The sequence below is a fragment of the Impatiens glandulifera genome, chromosome 7 (assembly GCF_907164915.1).
Source record: "Impatiens glandulifera chromosome 7, dImpGla2.1, whole genome shotgun sequence".
NCBI classification, from domain to species: domain Eukaryota; kingdom Viridiplantae; phylum Streptophyta; class Magnoliopsida; order Ericales; family Balsaminaceae; genus Impatiens; species Impatiens glandulifera.
The window spans coordinates 41606764-41623253 of NC_061868.1; the positions used below are offsets into that span (position 1 = coordinate 41606764).

Genomic DNA, 16490 nt, shown 5'->3' on the forward strand with positions numbered 1-16490 from the left:
TTGTAGGTTATTGAGTTTGCAAGTTCTAAAAAAAATATTAACTCTCCGACGGACTCTACCGAATTTTCGGAACGAAACTCATAAAACGTTGTAATAATAATATTATAAATGATACGCATAAGACGATTATAATTATTAAAAGTTCAATAATTTCTCTTTAATAGTCCACCCAAAAAATAGTTGGTAGGTAACTTAAATATGTAAGTTGTCATATCAACTACCCAATAATTACTTAAAGACATGGACATCACCCAATAAATCTCAATAATACTCCACAAAAAACTACAGATACTAGTCACTCATCAATAATGTAAAGTAAGTGAGTTTCTGATTCAACCGTCTCGTAACACATATGATTAACCATAATACAATATTTTTTCATTCATATATCATCCGTAAAAATTCTACCGTGAATAACTCTTCATTGAAAAAACGAGATATTTGATGAAATTTTTACTCTCAAAGTTTCTCCCAACAAAATTTATATAAAATCATCTTAACGAATAATTTTGTAGCAATATTTTATCAATGCATAACGTCTTATTTAGATTAGGACACTTGTTACTACCAATATTAACTCTATTATGAGATGAACTCTGTGTAATGTTTAATCTTCTTTTGTAACTAATTTGGCCATTAAAACCAATAGACCAAAGATCAAAATGTTTTTAACGGTGACATTTCTAAATATAACAATTGAAGCAAATTCAAGATACGTCGTAGCTAAATTTTTTATATTACATCAAATATCGTCACAAAACTAATTGAATGATCATCCCCACAATTAATATAGATTATTCACAAAAATTTTCCATATCAATTATAGGTATCTTTATGAAATTGTGCATACATATTGCCGCAAAACTATTATAAATTAAATATTCATAGAATAACCTCACATTTATTAATGCGAGTACTTTTGTTACTCAAATCGATCCCTAAATTGGATAAGATTGATGTGCCATGCAGCTTTTACTTTTTTTATTATTTCGTACATATTTTCAAAATAATATAAAATTTTATAACAGTGGGTTTTGGGTTTATTTAAAAAAAATAAAATATTGATTAAAATAATAAAAAATTAATTTTTATTTTTTTTGTGCGACTAAATTACCTCGCGTTTACTATTTTTTTATTTAATAATTAATTTATATTAAAAAAAATAAAGATAATTTTAATATTTTAATAGATAAAGTGATTAATTAGATGATTGAATTAATAAATTGAGTATATGATAAAAACACATTTAGTCAAACTAGCCATAATTTTGTTGATATATAATTTATTACACCAATCAATATAAAAAGAGAGACTGGATAGAGAAAATAATAATAAGCGGGAGAAAGAGATAAAATAGATAAAAAAAATTTAATGTTTACTCATTTTATATATTTTAATATTAAAATTACCCTTTATTTAATTATATAAAATTAATTCATTTTAAAAAAATAAAGTATATTTTTGACTTTAACAAAAATAAAATAAAAATAATCAATCATAAGAAAAAATTATAAAAAATCCTGATAACCACTACATTAAACAAGTCCTTAATCTATTTACACTATTCCATGAGCATTAGTTAATAAGATTCCAAAAAAATAAGAATTAAAATGAAATTATAATAGGATAGTTATTTAGAAAAATAAAATAAAAACAAAGTAAAATAAATAAAAATAAGTGAAAATAAGTTTGATTTTGACTAGGTTAAAATTAACTGATAGTCATTGTAAAATTTGGTGTTGTAGGAAAACAAATTTGTTCTCCTTTATTAGATTTAAGTCCAATGATAGTCGTGTTTTGGATTATCATGTTTTTGGAATTTTAAATAGTTATGATTTTTTTATATTTTCATTTTAAAATATTATGTTTTAAAAGTTGAATATGTATAAAAATTTAATATTTTCATATTGAAAATAAAGTTTGGTTTGAGTCGAGCTTGAATTAGAGCTCGAGCTTGAGTTCGAGATTTTCGAATCAAGTCGAACTTATAAATAGATAGTCAAGTCAAGCTCGAGCTCAAATTTATAAACTCTTCGAACTCGAGTTCGAGTCGAGCTAATAAATACTTAATTGAGTCGAGTTCGAGCTCAAACAAGTTCGAGCTCGACTCGACTCATTTGTAGCCCTAGTCCAATCACCTTATTACTACATATTTTCGACATCGTTCAACACCAATTTTTTCGCTTTTTCATCGTTGCTCAATATTTAAATATAAAAGTTATTTAAAAAAAAAATCAAATTATTTAGACTATTCTCTCAATTTGAAGAAGAAACCTAAAATGAAATAATTTGTAAACAAGTCCCTATATATTTGGTGGTCCACCATTTTTCAGCGCTTTCCACCGCGTTTCTTCTCTCCTGCCATGCCCCCTTTTACTAGTCGTCTTCTGTACATGGAGAATCTTACACAGAACGCCTTTCATCTCTTCTTCCGTGTCTTACACGATCAAACGCAAGCCATCGCCAAGAGAGAAGAAGCTTAAGCTATTACTTTATCATTCATTATTCAATGATTTCGCCTCATTTATGTGAGCAAACCTGCTAAAGAGAACTTCAAATTTGATGGATCGACTGCGATATGCATCATCTATCACGTTTTTTCGTTCATAAGGAAGAGGAGGAGGAGAAGAAGAAGAATAATAAGAAGAAGAGAAGGGATATGGAATCGAAGAACAAACCAAGGCGGCTCGACCGTCGTTATGCGAATAATAATATCAATTACGAGCCGACAACTCCCTTCCCGGACCAATCTGTTTCTCTTCGAACTCGATCTCTCGATTTGTATCCTGTAAATGACGAGACTAGCTTCAGGATTGATGGAAATGAAGGCATTGATGCAATATTTCAGAAGATTGGTTTGTCAGGGTTTGAAGATTTCGCTATACCAGCTGATGCTTGGGAGGCTAGGAAGATGCGTTCCTCTTCAGATGTTCTCCCGGTGTCCTCTACGACTGAAGTAGATGAACCCACAGACAAGAAGAAATCCGATAATGCTATTGTCGCCGGAGTTGGTATGATAGCTGACACCGTAATAGTCAGTGATATGACAACTATTCCTGTTTCTGTTGGCGGCGGCAATGGAGGAGGAGGAGGAATTAAGGGTATTCGGCCGCCTCTACTTGCTCCTCCACCAGTAATTTCACTACCAAAGATGGATACTGACTGCTCAACTTGGGATTTGTTGAACTCATTCGCTCCAGATGGCGATATTTGTTCGTCAAATTCAAGAGGGGTGTTGGATTCAGATGAGGAAGTGGACAGAGAGATTATCCAGCAGAGAGAAGCAAACGATACGGGGTTTGCAGGGAGAAATGTTCTCTCAGCGTCATGCTCCTTTACCACTTCAAATGACGATGATTGTTCTAGTACTACCACGGAACCTATGTCAAACAACATTTCACCTAATTTAAGAATCAAACGAACTATCAGACGCTGGGATAAAGGAGAAACTGTTCTAGGTCGTGGATCATTCGGTTCAGTGTATGTTGGAATAGCAGAGTAAGTACACTATTTAGTTTTCCCTTTACTAGTGCAAGTGCAAGTATCTTTCAACTTGCAAATATCATTTTTTATCTCATCAAGTTCTCTTCTGCATCATTGATCATTCATCTTCTTTTAGCTCTTCATATTAGTATCATTTTTTAATCTACCTTTGCATCTGGGCATCTCTTGATTTTTCTTGCATTCCTAGATCTGCTCTTTTACTTAACCGTGGGAAATTTTACTGGTGCAGTAAATGTCCTTTGGATTATCGAATAAGTAGATTATCAATTGATCAAACTTGCTGAACTTAACTAAAGAGTGATCTTGGTTGGTTACAAATCCGGTTAAAACGAATGGTTTTCTCTACTATTTTGGGGCGACTGAGAATCCTATACTGACAACTAGTTTTGATTCTTCCTATTTTGAAATTATACAAGCTTGCTATCGAGATCTCTGTGAAAAATGTGTAGGCAGAAATTGATATTTTCGTGAGAGGAATTAGTATCAGAATCCTTCAGTTTTACATAAGAAGAAAAAGGATGACTGGAACACGAGGATTAGTATCCAGTTAGGAACACTGTCGGCAGAATAAAAAGGGAAAAAAATGTTGGGCTAGATGATGATTTCATCATCCAATAGTGCCTTCACCTAGTTGTGTTGTGGTTCACTTGTTGCTCCCATAACAAAAAATTCATAGACCATAACTTTCTGAGCATAGATACAAGGCTAAATATCAACCCACTCTATACTACCTTTGCATGATTAAAATATTATTTATGTGCTATGTATATTTGATTGATGCATGTTTTATTCTGTTTTTTGTAGAGATGGTTTCTTTTTTGCTGTAAAGGAAGTCTCTTTGCTTGATCAAGGAGATATAGGAAAACAATGCATTTCACAACTTGAACAGGTTCTTTTTCGGGTTTTTTCTTTGGCTTATAAGGGTTATTGTTTTCCTTCTCTTATCACTTGTGATAGGAAAATGATTTCTTGTAGCTCTTCCATATTCTAATCCTTTCATTTGTGTATTTCAGGAGATTGCCCTTCTAAGCCAGTTTGAACATGAAAACATTGTTCAGTACTATGGAACAGACAGGGTAATAGTTTCTCTCAACTTTTTGCTGGCTGATGGTTATAAATCACTACACGTTTCTCTTCTTTACGTCCTAGGATGAATTCAGTTATGGTGTATGCCTATTTACGAACTATTTCACTAAAAACCATTCATACGTCAAACCCTAATCCACACACAAAACCACCCTTATGCATCCCTTGCAATCACAAATCCATCAAAAATAAGGAAAAACCTATAAACTACCCAATACTCTCCAATGTTATAAATTTCCCTAAACTGCAGATTTAACAGCAAGGCAGCATCTGACAGATTTTTTCACAACCAACTACATATTTTTTTCTGCCCCAGGTCAACATAGTATCAGAACTTAACAAACTTACCATAAAGATCGGTTTAGATTTAGTATTACATTAGCTCTATATTCTGGTGCATAATTTGTTGTATTTATTATCGCCTCTTTATTATCATGAACTTTTTGTAACTTACCCTAACTATTATTATGGTCATCTTTGATAAGTAGAAAAAAACAATAATATTCAGGCATAATGGTTTAGGAAGTTTTGGGGTGGAAAATGGTGTTTGAGCTTTGGTCGTAACATTAACCATCTATACAAATAATAATATACTCTTCTTGCCTGTTTCTATTTATAAGTTGAGGTATTTAATTTTTGTAGCATATCTTTTGGAAATCTAGTTGAAGGCTTGTTTATTTCTCTTTATTAGTTTATATATCCTGATCACTTTTCTGTTTGACCTTTTTGGCAGGATGAATCAAATCTTTATATATTTCTAGAGCTTGTAACCATGGGCTCCCTTTTGACACTGTATCATAAATATCCTCTTCGGTTGCCCGTAGTCTCTTCTTACACTAGGCAGATTTTGCATGGTTTGATGTATCTTCACGAACAGAATGTGGTCCACAGGTAAAAGAGCTGGATTTCTCTTGTTGTTGGATAATGAAAAATTATTGTGATATTTTGTTTTCATATGGTTGATCAGTTCTCTAACAAAATTTAGTGACACATTACATTTATACTCTTAAATGTCAACATTTCATTAACTTTTCAAAAAGAAAGAACGCCCGGGGCATTCAAGGATTATAAAGAGGAAAGCAAAATACAAAATACAATTGAGTTAGATTCCAATCAGGTCGAAGTAATCCCATCCAGTGCAAACCCTCCTTTTTGTAATAGATGTAAACACGTGAAGAAGGGGAAGCCTTAGATCCCTTCTTACCAAAATCACTTTTCGTGAAAAGTTCTTATGTTCCTTTCTTTCCGGATCGTCCACCACATAATTAAGGAAATATAATTCCAATCATCACTGATAGTCTTTTCCGTGCCCCAAGTCATTCCACTGCTCCCAAAAGTCCGCAACTTTGTATGGCCGCATAACCCATTGGAAGTTGAGAATGTTCTGCCAAAGGTCCAAATGTCTTTTGCAAGATCCTAGTGGTGGATTGTCTCCTCACTCCTTTCGCACAAACAACACCAGTTAACCATGTGAAATGCCTTCCTTTTAGCTTCCCCATTGATGGCTTCCCAAGAAAGGAAATAAATATTTGAGGGAATTTTGGCTTTCCCGACGTCTTTCCAAGGAAACCTCGAGGAAACTCCCAGGAGGGTTGAATGGTAAATAATGCTAGTCTGGAAGTTAGGGTAGTCAATTAAGTAGAAACCAATTAAAGAGAACCCATCTTTAGCCTTGGAGTGGATCGTAACGTGAGAAAGAGTCTCCAAAAAACAAATGGACACGTTCTTCTAGGCACATGTTGACTTTGGTAATGGTGATGTATCTGGATCTACGTCTCACAAGGAATCCGCCAATGATTTTTGGGATACAGATCCATATACATTTTGTATAAAGGTGTGATTGCCAGGATACACCAAAAATCGAGTCAAGTTCAATATATCATTCAATACAATAATTCCCCTTTTCTCTACTTCTTACACCCTTCAAGGCGGATTAGACATGAGTTGTGTGAGTGAAGCCTCGATTCTTTGCAAATGAGACAATTAGGATAGGAGTTAGGAAACTTACCCCATATACTACAATGTGTAATGCCTCACTCCAGATTTCATATGGCACCTAAAGTGCATTTCAGAATGCTAGGGAAGAGGCTATGTCCAACAGTTTATTTAAATAATAAATATTCATTACTTAATCATGCTCCAGTTTCGTGATATATATAGTAATATTTCTCTAGATCTTTTCCATTTTACCATTTGATTAAGCTTCTTCTGATATGTGGGCATATATTTTTTGTGACCCGGGTTTATCCCCAGGGATAGGGACAGTTTTGTTTTAAAGTGATCTTCTGAATCCTATTCCTACTAGAGGGAGCAGGATACAAATGTAAATGGGATAGGGCCTGAAAATTTTGTTGCAATCAGAATGATTAGTTGAGTATATATATATATTTGGATATCTTAAAATTTGTATTAACACCACTATATTTGTATGCGAATTTTAATAACTACAAATAATGTCTATACTAAGTCTTGAACACGTGACCTGAACTTTGTTCATAGAACAATTCATCCATTGTACCAGATTGAATTGATATTAATTGAGAATATTATGATCTACCAATAGATTTTGTTTGAGACTTGCATCAATAAATTTTACTAATTTGTTCAACACTATTTTCACAGTATGTTTTACTGGGTTGTGTCACCTTTTTTTTTTCTTTCGGTTTTTACATTTCTTCAGAAGTAACAACCATATGAGATGAATGTAAAAGTATGGACTAGAAGACTCAATAAAATGAAGATGAATTTCTGAATTTGTCTTCCTCTTTTCAGGGATATAAAGTGTGCAAATATATTGGTAGATGCTAATGGATCTGTCAAGCTTGCTGATTTTGGATTAGCAAAGGTTATCTTCTTTCTCACTCTGTTGTCATATAGCTTCTAGTAATCATAATAGGCATCGCCTTACTTTTCTTCCTCTGTATCTGTACCATATGCTGATTGGTTCCTAATTGCAGGCAACTAAGTTGAATGATGTTAAATCTTGCCAAGGAACTCCTTTTTGGATGGCACCAGAGGTTAGTGCTTTACTAATGTCTTTTGACTGCATTATGCTTTACTAATGTCTTTTGACTGCATTATGCTGCTGGCACATTACCATGAGTTAATTAATTTTGAACCCTCAAAACGGCATCATCATATATAAGTGATATAGCTCAGTGCCTAAAATCACCAGAGTGTTAAACTATGGCTTGTCTATTGATGTTGGTAGACTTGACTTTTGTCAGAACATGTCGACATGACTTATCTAAAACTCTTCCTGCCAGTTTTAAATTATTATGCATTGGTATTGTTTGAATTCTTTGTACTACTTGACCAAGATCTCTGTGTAATTAGACTTCATTGGATATTCTGCATGATTATATGAAAAAGGAAATCAAACTCAGAAATGATGCTAAAGTAACTGAATTTTTTAAGTATCTTTGGAGCTTAACTCTACTGCTGAAAAGGTATTTCATTATTTCACAAAATTTAAGCCTTCTTAGGAGGTAAACCATAGAGTTTCAAACTCTCCAACTAGGTTGGATTACCGCGCTTCTGTAGCAACTCGAGGCATCTAACAAGCCCAAGCAATGCTTGAACTTATCGTTAGTAACTGAGTTTGTCAACATATCTTTTTCATTCTCACTGGTATGAACCTTATGTACCAATATCTCACCAGATGTAATCATCTCTGTAATCTTCTAATATCTCATATCAATATGCTTCGTTCTAGCATGTTACACCTAATTCTTTGCCAAATAAATCCGTTCTAGCATTGTACCACCTTGCTCAATACCCAGTTTCTTTAATAGCCCATTAAGCCACAAGACTTCTTTAACAGCTTTAGTTATTGCCGCCGCTTCTGTAATAGATCTATGTCGGGGGGTTTTCAGTTGTTGGCAATGCCAATAGACTAAACGGTTGATTTCCAACAAATAGGTCCCCCGCCAAGAGTAAAAACATACCCAAATGTGAACTTCCTATCATCCATATTGGTCGAGAAAATGAGATCTTTTTAGCATGTGGAGAAAGTGGTTATGGTGATTAATGGAGAGGGCATTGCTGGTTTGATTTCATGTATGTCTGTGACTTATTGCATGAGATGAAAAAGGCCATTGGAATATAAGGGAATTTTTGTTAATAAAAAGCTTCTACATTGAGTATGAATAGGACAGAAATCTAAGAATTGTGTGATTTCTTTCCTGATTTTTTTTCCTCTTCATATCTTTTTGTTTAATTTATATTTTTGCATTGGCATGTGCAATTTTAAGGATTATTGTTGCACACTCATACTCTCCTTTTTTTGGAAGAAACATAATTTTATCGCTGCTTACGTATTAATCAAAATATTGCATACTCCTACTGATAACAATGTTTACGTCATTGTTAACATTTATTGTGACAATTTCTTTAAAAAAAACATTTATTGTGACAATGTAAAACATGATGAAGGCAAAGTCTTATTATCAAAGTTCCTATATAATTTTTTCTCGAAAAATGATTTCTATCTAACTATCTTATTTAACACATAGGTTGTGAAGAGGAATAGTCAAGGATATGGGCTTGCAGCTGATATATGGAGTCTTGGCTGCACTGTCCTAGAAATGCTGACCCGCCAGATTCCTTACTATCCTATGGAACCGGTATGCACCTATTCAAGATACCTTATGTTTCTCCTTTTGAAGTTCATTAATGAGTACACCTTGCATTTTGTTCTTTGTGTAAGATCATACCACTGTTATTACTGCCTATCAGTGAAGAAACATATTTGCATGGAACAAGACTAACATGGTCTTAACATGAATATGGAGTTTCTTATCAACGAACTAGGTGGTTTGTTAAACACAATATAGCACCACATCTATATTCTTGAGTCATCAGGTTTATTATCTATTGTTTCCTGTTAACACACTTACATTTGTTTAGGCCTTAAGGGGCCATACAAACACAAATACAATGTTGGCCCAACACGTTGCTTTGTAGACCATGGTCGTAGTGTGCCGTACATACACTAAAATATGTTGGCTTGTGACAGCACTTTGACGGTTAACGATTCACTGTTCTGTAAAAAGCTCCATCTTTAATACTCTCTAGATTTACTTTTTATTTGTTAAGATATTTATTTCATTTTCATTTTTTTCTTACAAAATATAGTTCCAAACCATTTTCTAGTCAGTGTGACTACTGAGTACGGCGGTAATTGCCCCAATGGTTAAATGCGTGATCTGTATTAAACTATAGGCTAAATAGTTCAATCCAATCTGTTTAAACTTATGGATAGGGTTTAATTGAGTTTTGGGTTTGAAGATATGGATTGGATTGAGCCAAGTAAAATTGATTAGATTAACCCATTTGCTCACCATTACATTTGTTGGCTTGATATTTAAGTTGGTGTAGAAACTTCTTAATCAAAAACTGTTTGCCAAGCAAACTGATTCTAAAGTTGAATTATGTATAATAAAGTAAGAATTGTCTTTTATTGAAGTACAAAATTACATTTCAACCCCTAGGCAATTTCCACTTTGGCTTTAAATCTGTCCAAATTGGGTTGAGAGATGGTAACATGAGACATATAACTGATTTTAGTGATAAACTTTGGTGTCTATGATCCTAAATAGTTTGAAAAGGTCACTTTTTTTTTCCTGAATTCATAGTGGAAATATGCAGTTGTATTTAATTCACTTTATTTGATTGTATCTCTCCATCAGCATATATACTTGCAAAGGTTGTTACTGTGTAAACAAATAGCTGCTTTCTTTTTTAATGCGATTTATAAATGTTCTTTCCTGATTTCACATCCGACTTCCTTAAGGGACAAAAAGAACATCATTGTAGAAATATATATAGATAATTTACTTTTCTCAACCGATAATTAAGATGCTCTTCCTCTCCTCTCCTGACAACAGTATCAGGCGATGTTCAAGATAGGAGGTGGAATACTGCCGCCCATTCCTGATTTGCATTCTCAAGATGCACGCGATTTCATTCTTAAATGTCTACAAATCAAACCTGATTCTCGGCCTACAGCCGCTCAGCTTCTGGACCATCCATTTGTGAGGCGGCCACTTTCTATTTCCTCGGCTAATTAAATTGTTGGTCAGCTTTGAAGAGTAGTGTTGTTGTAACAAAACAAACAAACGGCTCCAAATTAAGCCGTTGATCTCCTCCTGCTTGTTGTTTATCAACTCTAAACTTTCCTTCACGAAGAAATTAAGGAGTTATGGCAGTTTGTTCTTGAATGTGCTGAACGGCTGCTCTTATTTGTTGCGGTTGGATCTTGGCTTGTAATGATTTAGTTATTTTATTGTTTGTTTAGGTAGATTTAAAGTCTACTTTTGGTTTCTTATTCAATTTGAATTAGATTATCCAATTCCATGTATAAGGCAAGTAAATATGTATCAGAAACATCCATGTAACTTCTATTAGTCTCATCAGTAATATTTCATTTTTTCCCTCAAAGTTTAAATTACAAGTTACGGTTCGATTCTCATTATAAATTGATAAAAGAAACTGTAAATATAGTTTTGAAATAAGCACTACCTTATATCCAATTCAACTGATGAATTTGCTACAAGTTAGAGCATCACATTAATTAACCATTTTCTCTTGTGACATGGATATGTGAAGAAATGCTAAAAAGATGGAATAATTTGATAGCTAAACTCACCTAACATACTCATAGAAATCTTACAAAAGTTTTGAAGCTTCAAAGCAACTTCAAGACGGAGCTTCGAGGTTTCCTATGATTTGTATGTTATGATTTTTTTGCGTGTTTATGTTTATGTTTGTTTTGTTTTTTCTTATTTTTGTATGTATGGTTTGGTTGTTTTTATCACTGTAATGTAATTTAGCACGTTATTATTGTAATAGTTGAAATTATTTTACCTTTTTAAAAAAAATAAGTTCATAATTTGATGTAAGAATGTTTCTTTTCCATTCTCAATTTTTTTTTTTGTTCAGCAGTTATAGCCAACTAGAGAGACATAGATAATTTTATGAGATTGACATCCCAATTTCCACATACATTTGAAATATTTTTCTTATTTTTATCTTCTCCGAAACCATATGAGCAATGACAGATCTACTTTATGGGCTATCTGGGATATAAACCGGGTGGTCCAAAATATTTTGTATATATATAACTAAATGGTTTTAGGTAGATGTTGTTTAATTATTATTATTATTATTATTATTGTCCGAGTAAATTTTGTGAAAAATTTTAGCCTGATAGATTTAAAATTCTAGCTCCACCATTACATAGAAGATTTACATTGGGGCAACGATTATCAATAATCATTACAAATAGTATTCTTTTATGTAAAATATTTGAATTAAAATCATGTGTAGAAGAAAAAATGAGCATTATGGTAAGCTGATTCAAATTATATGTCACTTCATATGCTTCATTATTGTCAATTGTGTTTGAGTGAATATTTGTATTGTTATGAATTAACAGATAAAATAAACTTAACATTTTATATCTTGTAACATTAACAAAAATATTCTAATATATAAAATATTAAAATAATAAAAGATGAAGAAAAATTATAAAATAGATTGGTGACATCTTATATAAATACAACTCTACTGTTTTTATTGTTCAAACAAATTGGGTGAGATATATCAATACTATTTCGCATAATCTCAAATATTTTTTTAAGTTAGCACGATCCACCTATCAAATTTAAAGTATTATATTGAAATGAAACTTATATAATCGTTTCAAAACTATTCATTTAAAATGAGTCCTACAAAGAGATGGAAACTAAACATTGCATGTGATTGAGAATTTTGTTTGAATATTTATCATAGTTTATAATAATCATCAATTTAAAAAAGGAAAAGAAAAATAAAAATAAAATCATAATAGTGATTTATCTCTTGGCTTGTAAATGAAAGAAATAATAATATAACAATAATGCCTAAATTGATCAATTTTGCTGCCGCCAACATTGAATATTAAATAGTCAAATCACAAATAACAAATTAATTTGATTTCTCATTTTATTATTACAATCTGCCTAACCGGAAGAGAGATCATATAATTGGACTCTTAAGATTCAAGAGTGTTGTTTATTATTCCATCCACATATATATATATATATATATATATATATATATATATATATATATATATATATATATATATATATATAACAACGGCAAAGGGATTTTTAATACAAAATAATCATATAACGACAGTTTTAGATACAATCGTTAATACTTGTTTATGGTGTATGTAACAATTGAAATTGAGATTGAGGTTTAATTCTATTCTTAAATTTGTTAAACTATTTAAGAATTGAAAATAGAGTTTTAATGACTTCAAAGTAATTAAATTTTATAATTTTTAATTTCAATTTTGTTTTTAATTCTGAATTTTATTTCAATTTTTATTTTTTCTATGTTTTTTACCAACAAAATATATTACTATTTTACAATTTACCGATTAATGTGTTCAACTAATATATATATATTTAATTTAGAAGGTTAAAATATTGAATCGATTTTTTTTTTTTTTAATTTAGTATGTTAATATTTTGAATTAATATATATATTTTTTAATTAAAGAAGTTAACACGTTAAATCAATATTTTTATTTTTTTAATTTATTAAGTTAACATGCCAAACCAATATTTTATTTTTGAACTTAGTAAGTTAACATGTTGAACCCATATTTTTTTTAATAAGAATTGAACATTAACACTTAATTTTATTATATTCTTTTTTTAAACATAAGAATTAGAATTAAATTACAATTTTATAGTTTTTCAAAATATAAAAATTAAATTGTAATTCAATGTCAATTTTAGTGTAATTGAAATTAAATTGTAATTCAATATCAATTTTAGTGGAATTAGAATTAAAATTTAATTGTCAATTCCAATTATAATTTCACTCACCCATATAGACTCTTAAGACCCTTAAAAGTAAGGTAAAACGACAGTAAAATTAAATTGTCATTGATACTAACCTTTAGCGACGATTTATTTTCACCGTGTTTATACATGAATTATTGATGGTCATATTTTTTTCTTTTAGATATACAAATCAAGTAGAGGAGGAGGATTTGATTCACGTAATTTGACTTAATTTATTGTCCAAATATTATTCAATATGGATGGAGATTGTTCCTTGTCACTTAGGACCATTAAGTTCTATTGTAACAACTTTTGTTGTCTATATTGTGGTAGATCAAAGAAATTATATCTGCAAATCAAATGAAATCCTTTAATTTTTCAATATAATTGTTTTACAAGATATGACATAGATATTTAAAAAAAATGTGATTGTATTATCGTCAACTATAAACTAGTAAAATTTCTTTTTATAATTGTTTCAAAATAATAAGAAAAGTCGTATGTACTATTGAATTTTTAGTGGTAGTGGGAGTCGGTTATAAACAATATTTATTTAAAATATCTTTGTACGGATGTATCATTATCACTATTTTTTTTAAGAGATAAAACATTGATCTAATTTATTATATATAACAAATATGTGTGGAATCTAAGTGTGATTTAACATTGAAGAGGAGATACAAACCACTCTAATTATAACATATATTTGTATATTCAATTAATATATAATTGATTTGAATAAATAAGGATTCTAGCTAGCTTAGCTCAATGTGGGGGCGGGATTTATAACATGTAATGATTCTCTTGGATTTGATGACAATTTTATATATTTATTTATTTATAAATTCTATTTAATTTTATATATATATATAGAAAATATTGAAGGGTCAAGGGAGTGCGGAGACAAGAGGTTTTGATGGCCTTTCCAAGAAGCCAATCAACATAAAAATGGCCTGCCTTTGGCTAGCTGGGACAGGGCCACAACTAGGTCCGGTTAGGATTGACGTTTTTCAAAAAAGACTCAGTTATTTAAAAAATAATGATCAATGATTATTTTGAGGACGTAAAAATAATATCTTGAGTTTGTTTGATGTTGATTTTTTGGGATAAAAACTAGTTTTTATTTTATATAAAAACTTAGTTTGATATTATTTGAAAAAATGGTTTTTTTAGTATATATTATATAAATATTCTTATCTTGTTTAATAATAAAATTATAAAATATTTTAAAAAAAAATAATTTAATATTTTGTTTGATGAATATAATAATTCGATGAAAAAAAGTGATTGGGTGATAATTGAGTTTTGGGTAAAATTCACTATTATCTCATATGGAACAAGCTAATAGCTAATAATGGTAAAATAATAATAAGAGGTGGATATTAACCTTAAGTTTCTGAATTGAGTCCGTAAAACGACAAGTTTTACGTTAGGTTAAATGGTTAAGTGTGTTTGCGGGCTACATACTTAATATGTTGTCTCATATTTTTTCTTCTGTAATTTAGTTTTAGTTTCATTGTTAAATCTAGAAATTGTCTAAATCTGATCTTAAACTTTTGTATTTTTTTTCTTTTTTTTTTAATTTTTAATAAAATAACTTTAAGCTGTTTTTCCAAAAAAATAATGATAAAATAAAAAAAAATAATTAAAAAAAAATAAAATATTTTAGTACTTTGGTTAATGAATAGATTGGATAAGGAAGATTTTTTTAAACTCATTCTTACCTTACGAACTATAAAATTTTTACTCTTAATAGAAACTAGGAAGATCCCCGTGCGATGCCCACGGATAATAATATATTGTTATAACGTCCCACGTTTATCAAATTTGGTGTTGAAATTAAAATATAAATTATTATTAGTCTAATTGGTTAAAGAGTTGTACTTGTTTTATTAGGTTGTGAGTTTGAAACATACCTATAACATTTTTAATTGTATTTTTAAACGTTTTAAGTTTATGGGCGGGTCAACCCAGAATTCGACCCAAATATCCATTTACTCTCACATATATATCCAAATTAACCACAGCTCTCGACCCGATAATCCGGGCACTTTCAAAATTAAGCATAATTATATATATATTATTACTCGTGAATATGAAAGATATGTTTACAAAAATTATATATTTGGTTAAAAACTAAAATAAAATAAAATAAAATAAGCATTGTGTCCTACCCATGGCCTGTTTTTGTTTATTTCTGCATTTATTTGTTGTCTTTTTTTATTGTTGTTGTCTACTTTCTATTTAATGATTTTGTCTTGATTTCTAATTCAATCACTATTATATATATATATATATATATATATATATATATATATTCAAGATATTTTTAATATTTTATTTACCGCTTTATTATCTATACAAATAGTTAAAATATAACAAATTTTAATCTTTTATAATAATTGGTAATGATGTTGCCATTTCACGTGTGTTGACGAAACTGTCCTTGTGTTTAAAAGGATTGGTCCCAATCTACTTGTAGAAAATAATTGTAAATGAATTTCAAAATAATTCAATGTATAAGTCATTCATTATAAATGAATTTCAAAATAATTTATTGAGAGCAAAACATATTTCATTCGATGAGATAATTGTGTATGCCATTTTTTCACCTATATGGTAAATTAATTCAATTAAATTATGTGTTTAATTCAGCAACAAACTATTATATCTAAAAAAAACTGTTATTTAAGAGAATGACATATTTTTTATGAGATAATAAGTAATTATTGAATTATTAAACAAAATTGTATAAATTATTTCTAATCTTTATCAATGTAGACTAAAATCCGCCCCCGGATGAGTGAGTTGCCTGTTTCGAGGATTCCTGATTCTCTCATAAAAGGGTAAATTAGTAATTTTTTTTAAGTTACCGAGGGAAACAGGGATCTCGTAACATAGAATCCTATTCCTAGATAGCTCCACAAACGACTTTGACTAAAACATTTTTGCCGTATGTTTCGGGTTTAACTCTTATTCAAAGCTCATACTATGTTAATATGTCACATTAAGGTTTCTTGACTAGGCCGCCCTTGGTGGAGGAGGAAAATCAATTAT

General features: G+C 30.4%; 1 protein-coding gene across 1 annotated transcript; it reads left to right on the plus strand.

Moving 5' to 3' along the window:
• Positions 1–2426: 2426 nt before the first annotated feature.
• LOC124945094 (mitogen-activated protein kinase kinase kinase 1-like) lies at positions 2427–11031 on the plus strand. The gene is made up of 7 exons (XM_047485465.1): positions 2427–3498; positions 4309–4393; positions 4518–4580; positions 5324–5481; positions 7363–7435; positions 7548–9215; positions 10479–11031. The coding sequence occupies exons 1-6, from the start codon at positions 2579–2581 to the stop codon at positions 7650–7652; spliced, it is 1404 nt and encodes a 467-aa protein (XP_047341421.1). The 5' UTR covers positions 2427–2578; the 3' UTR covers positions 7653–9215; positions 10479–11031.
• The last annotated feature ends 5459 nt before the right edge of the window (positions 11032–16490 follow it).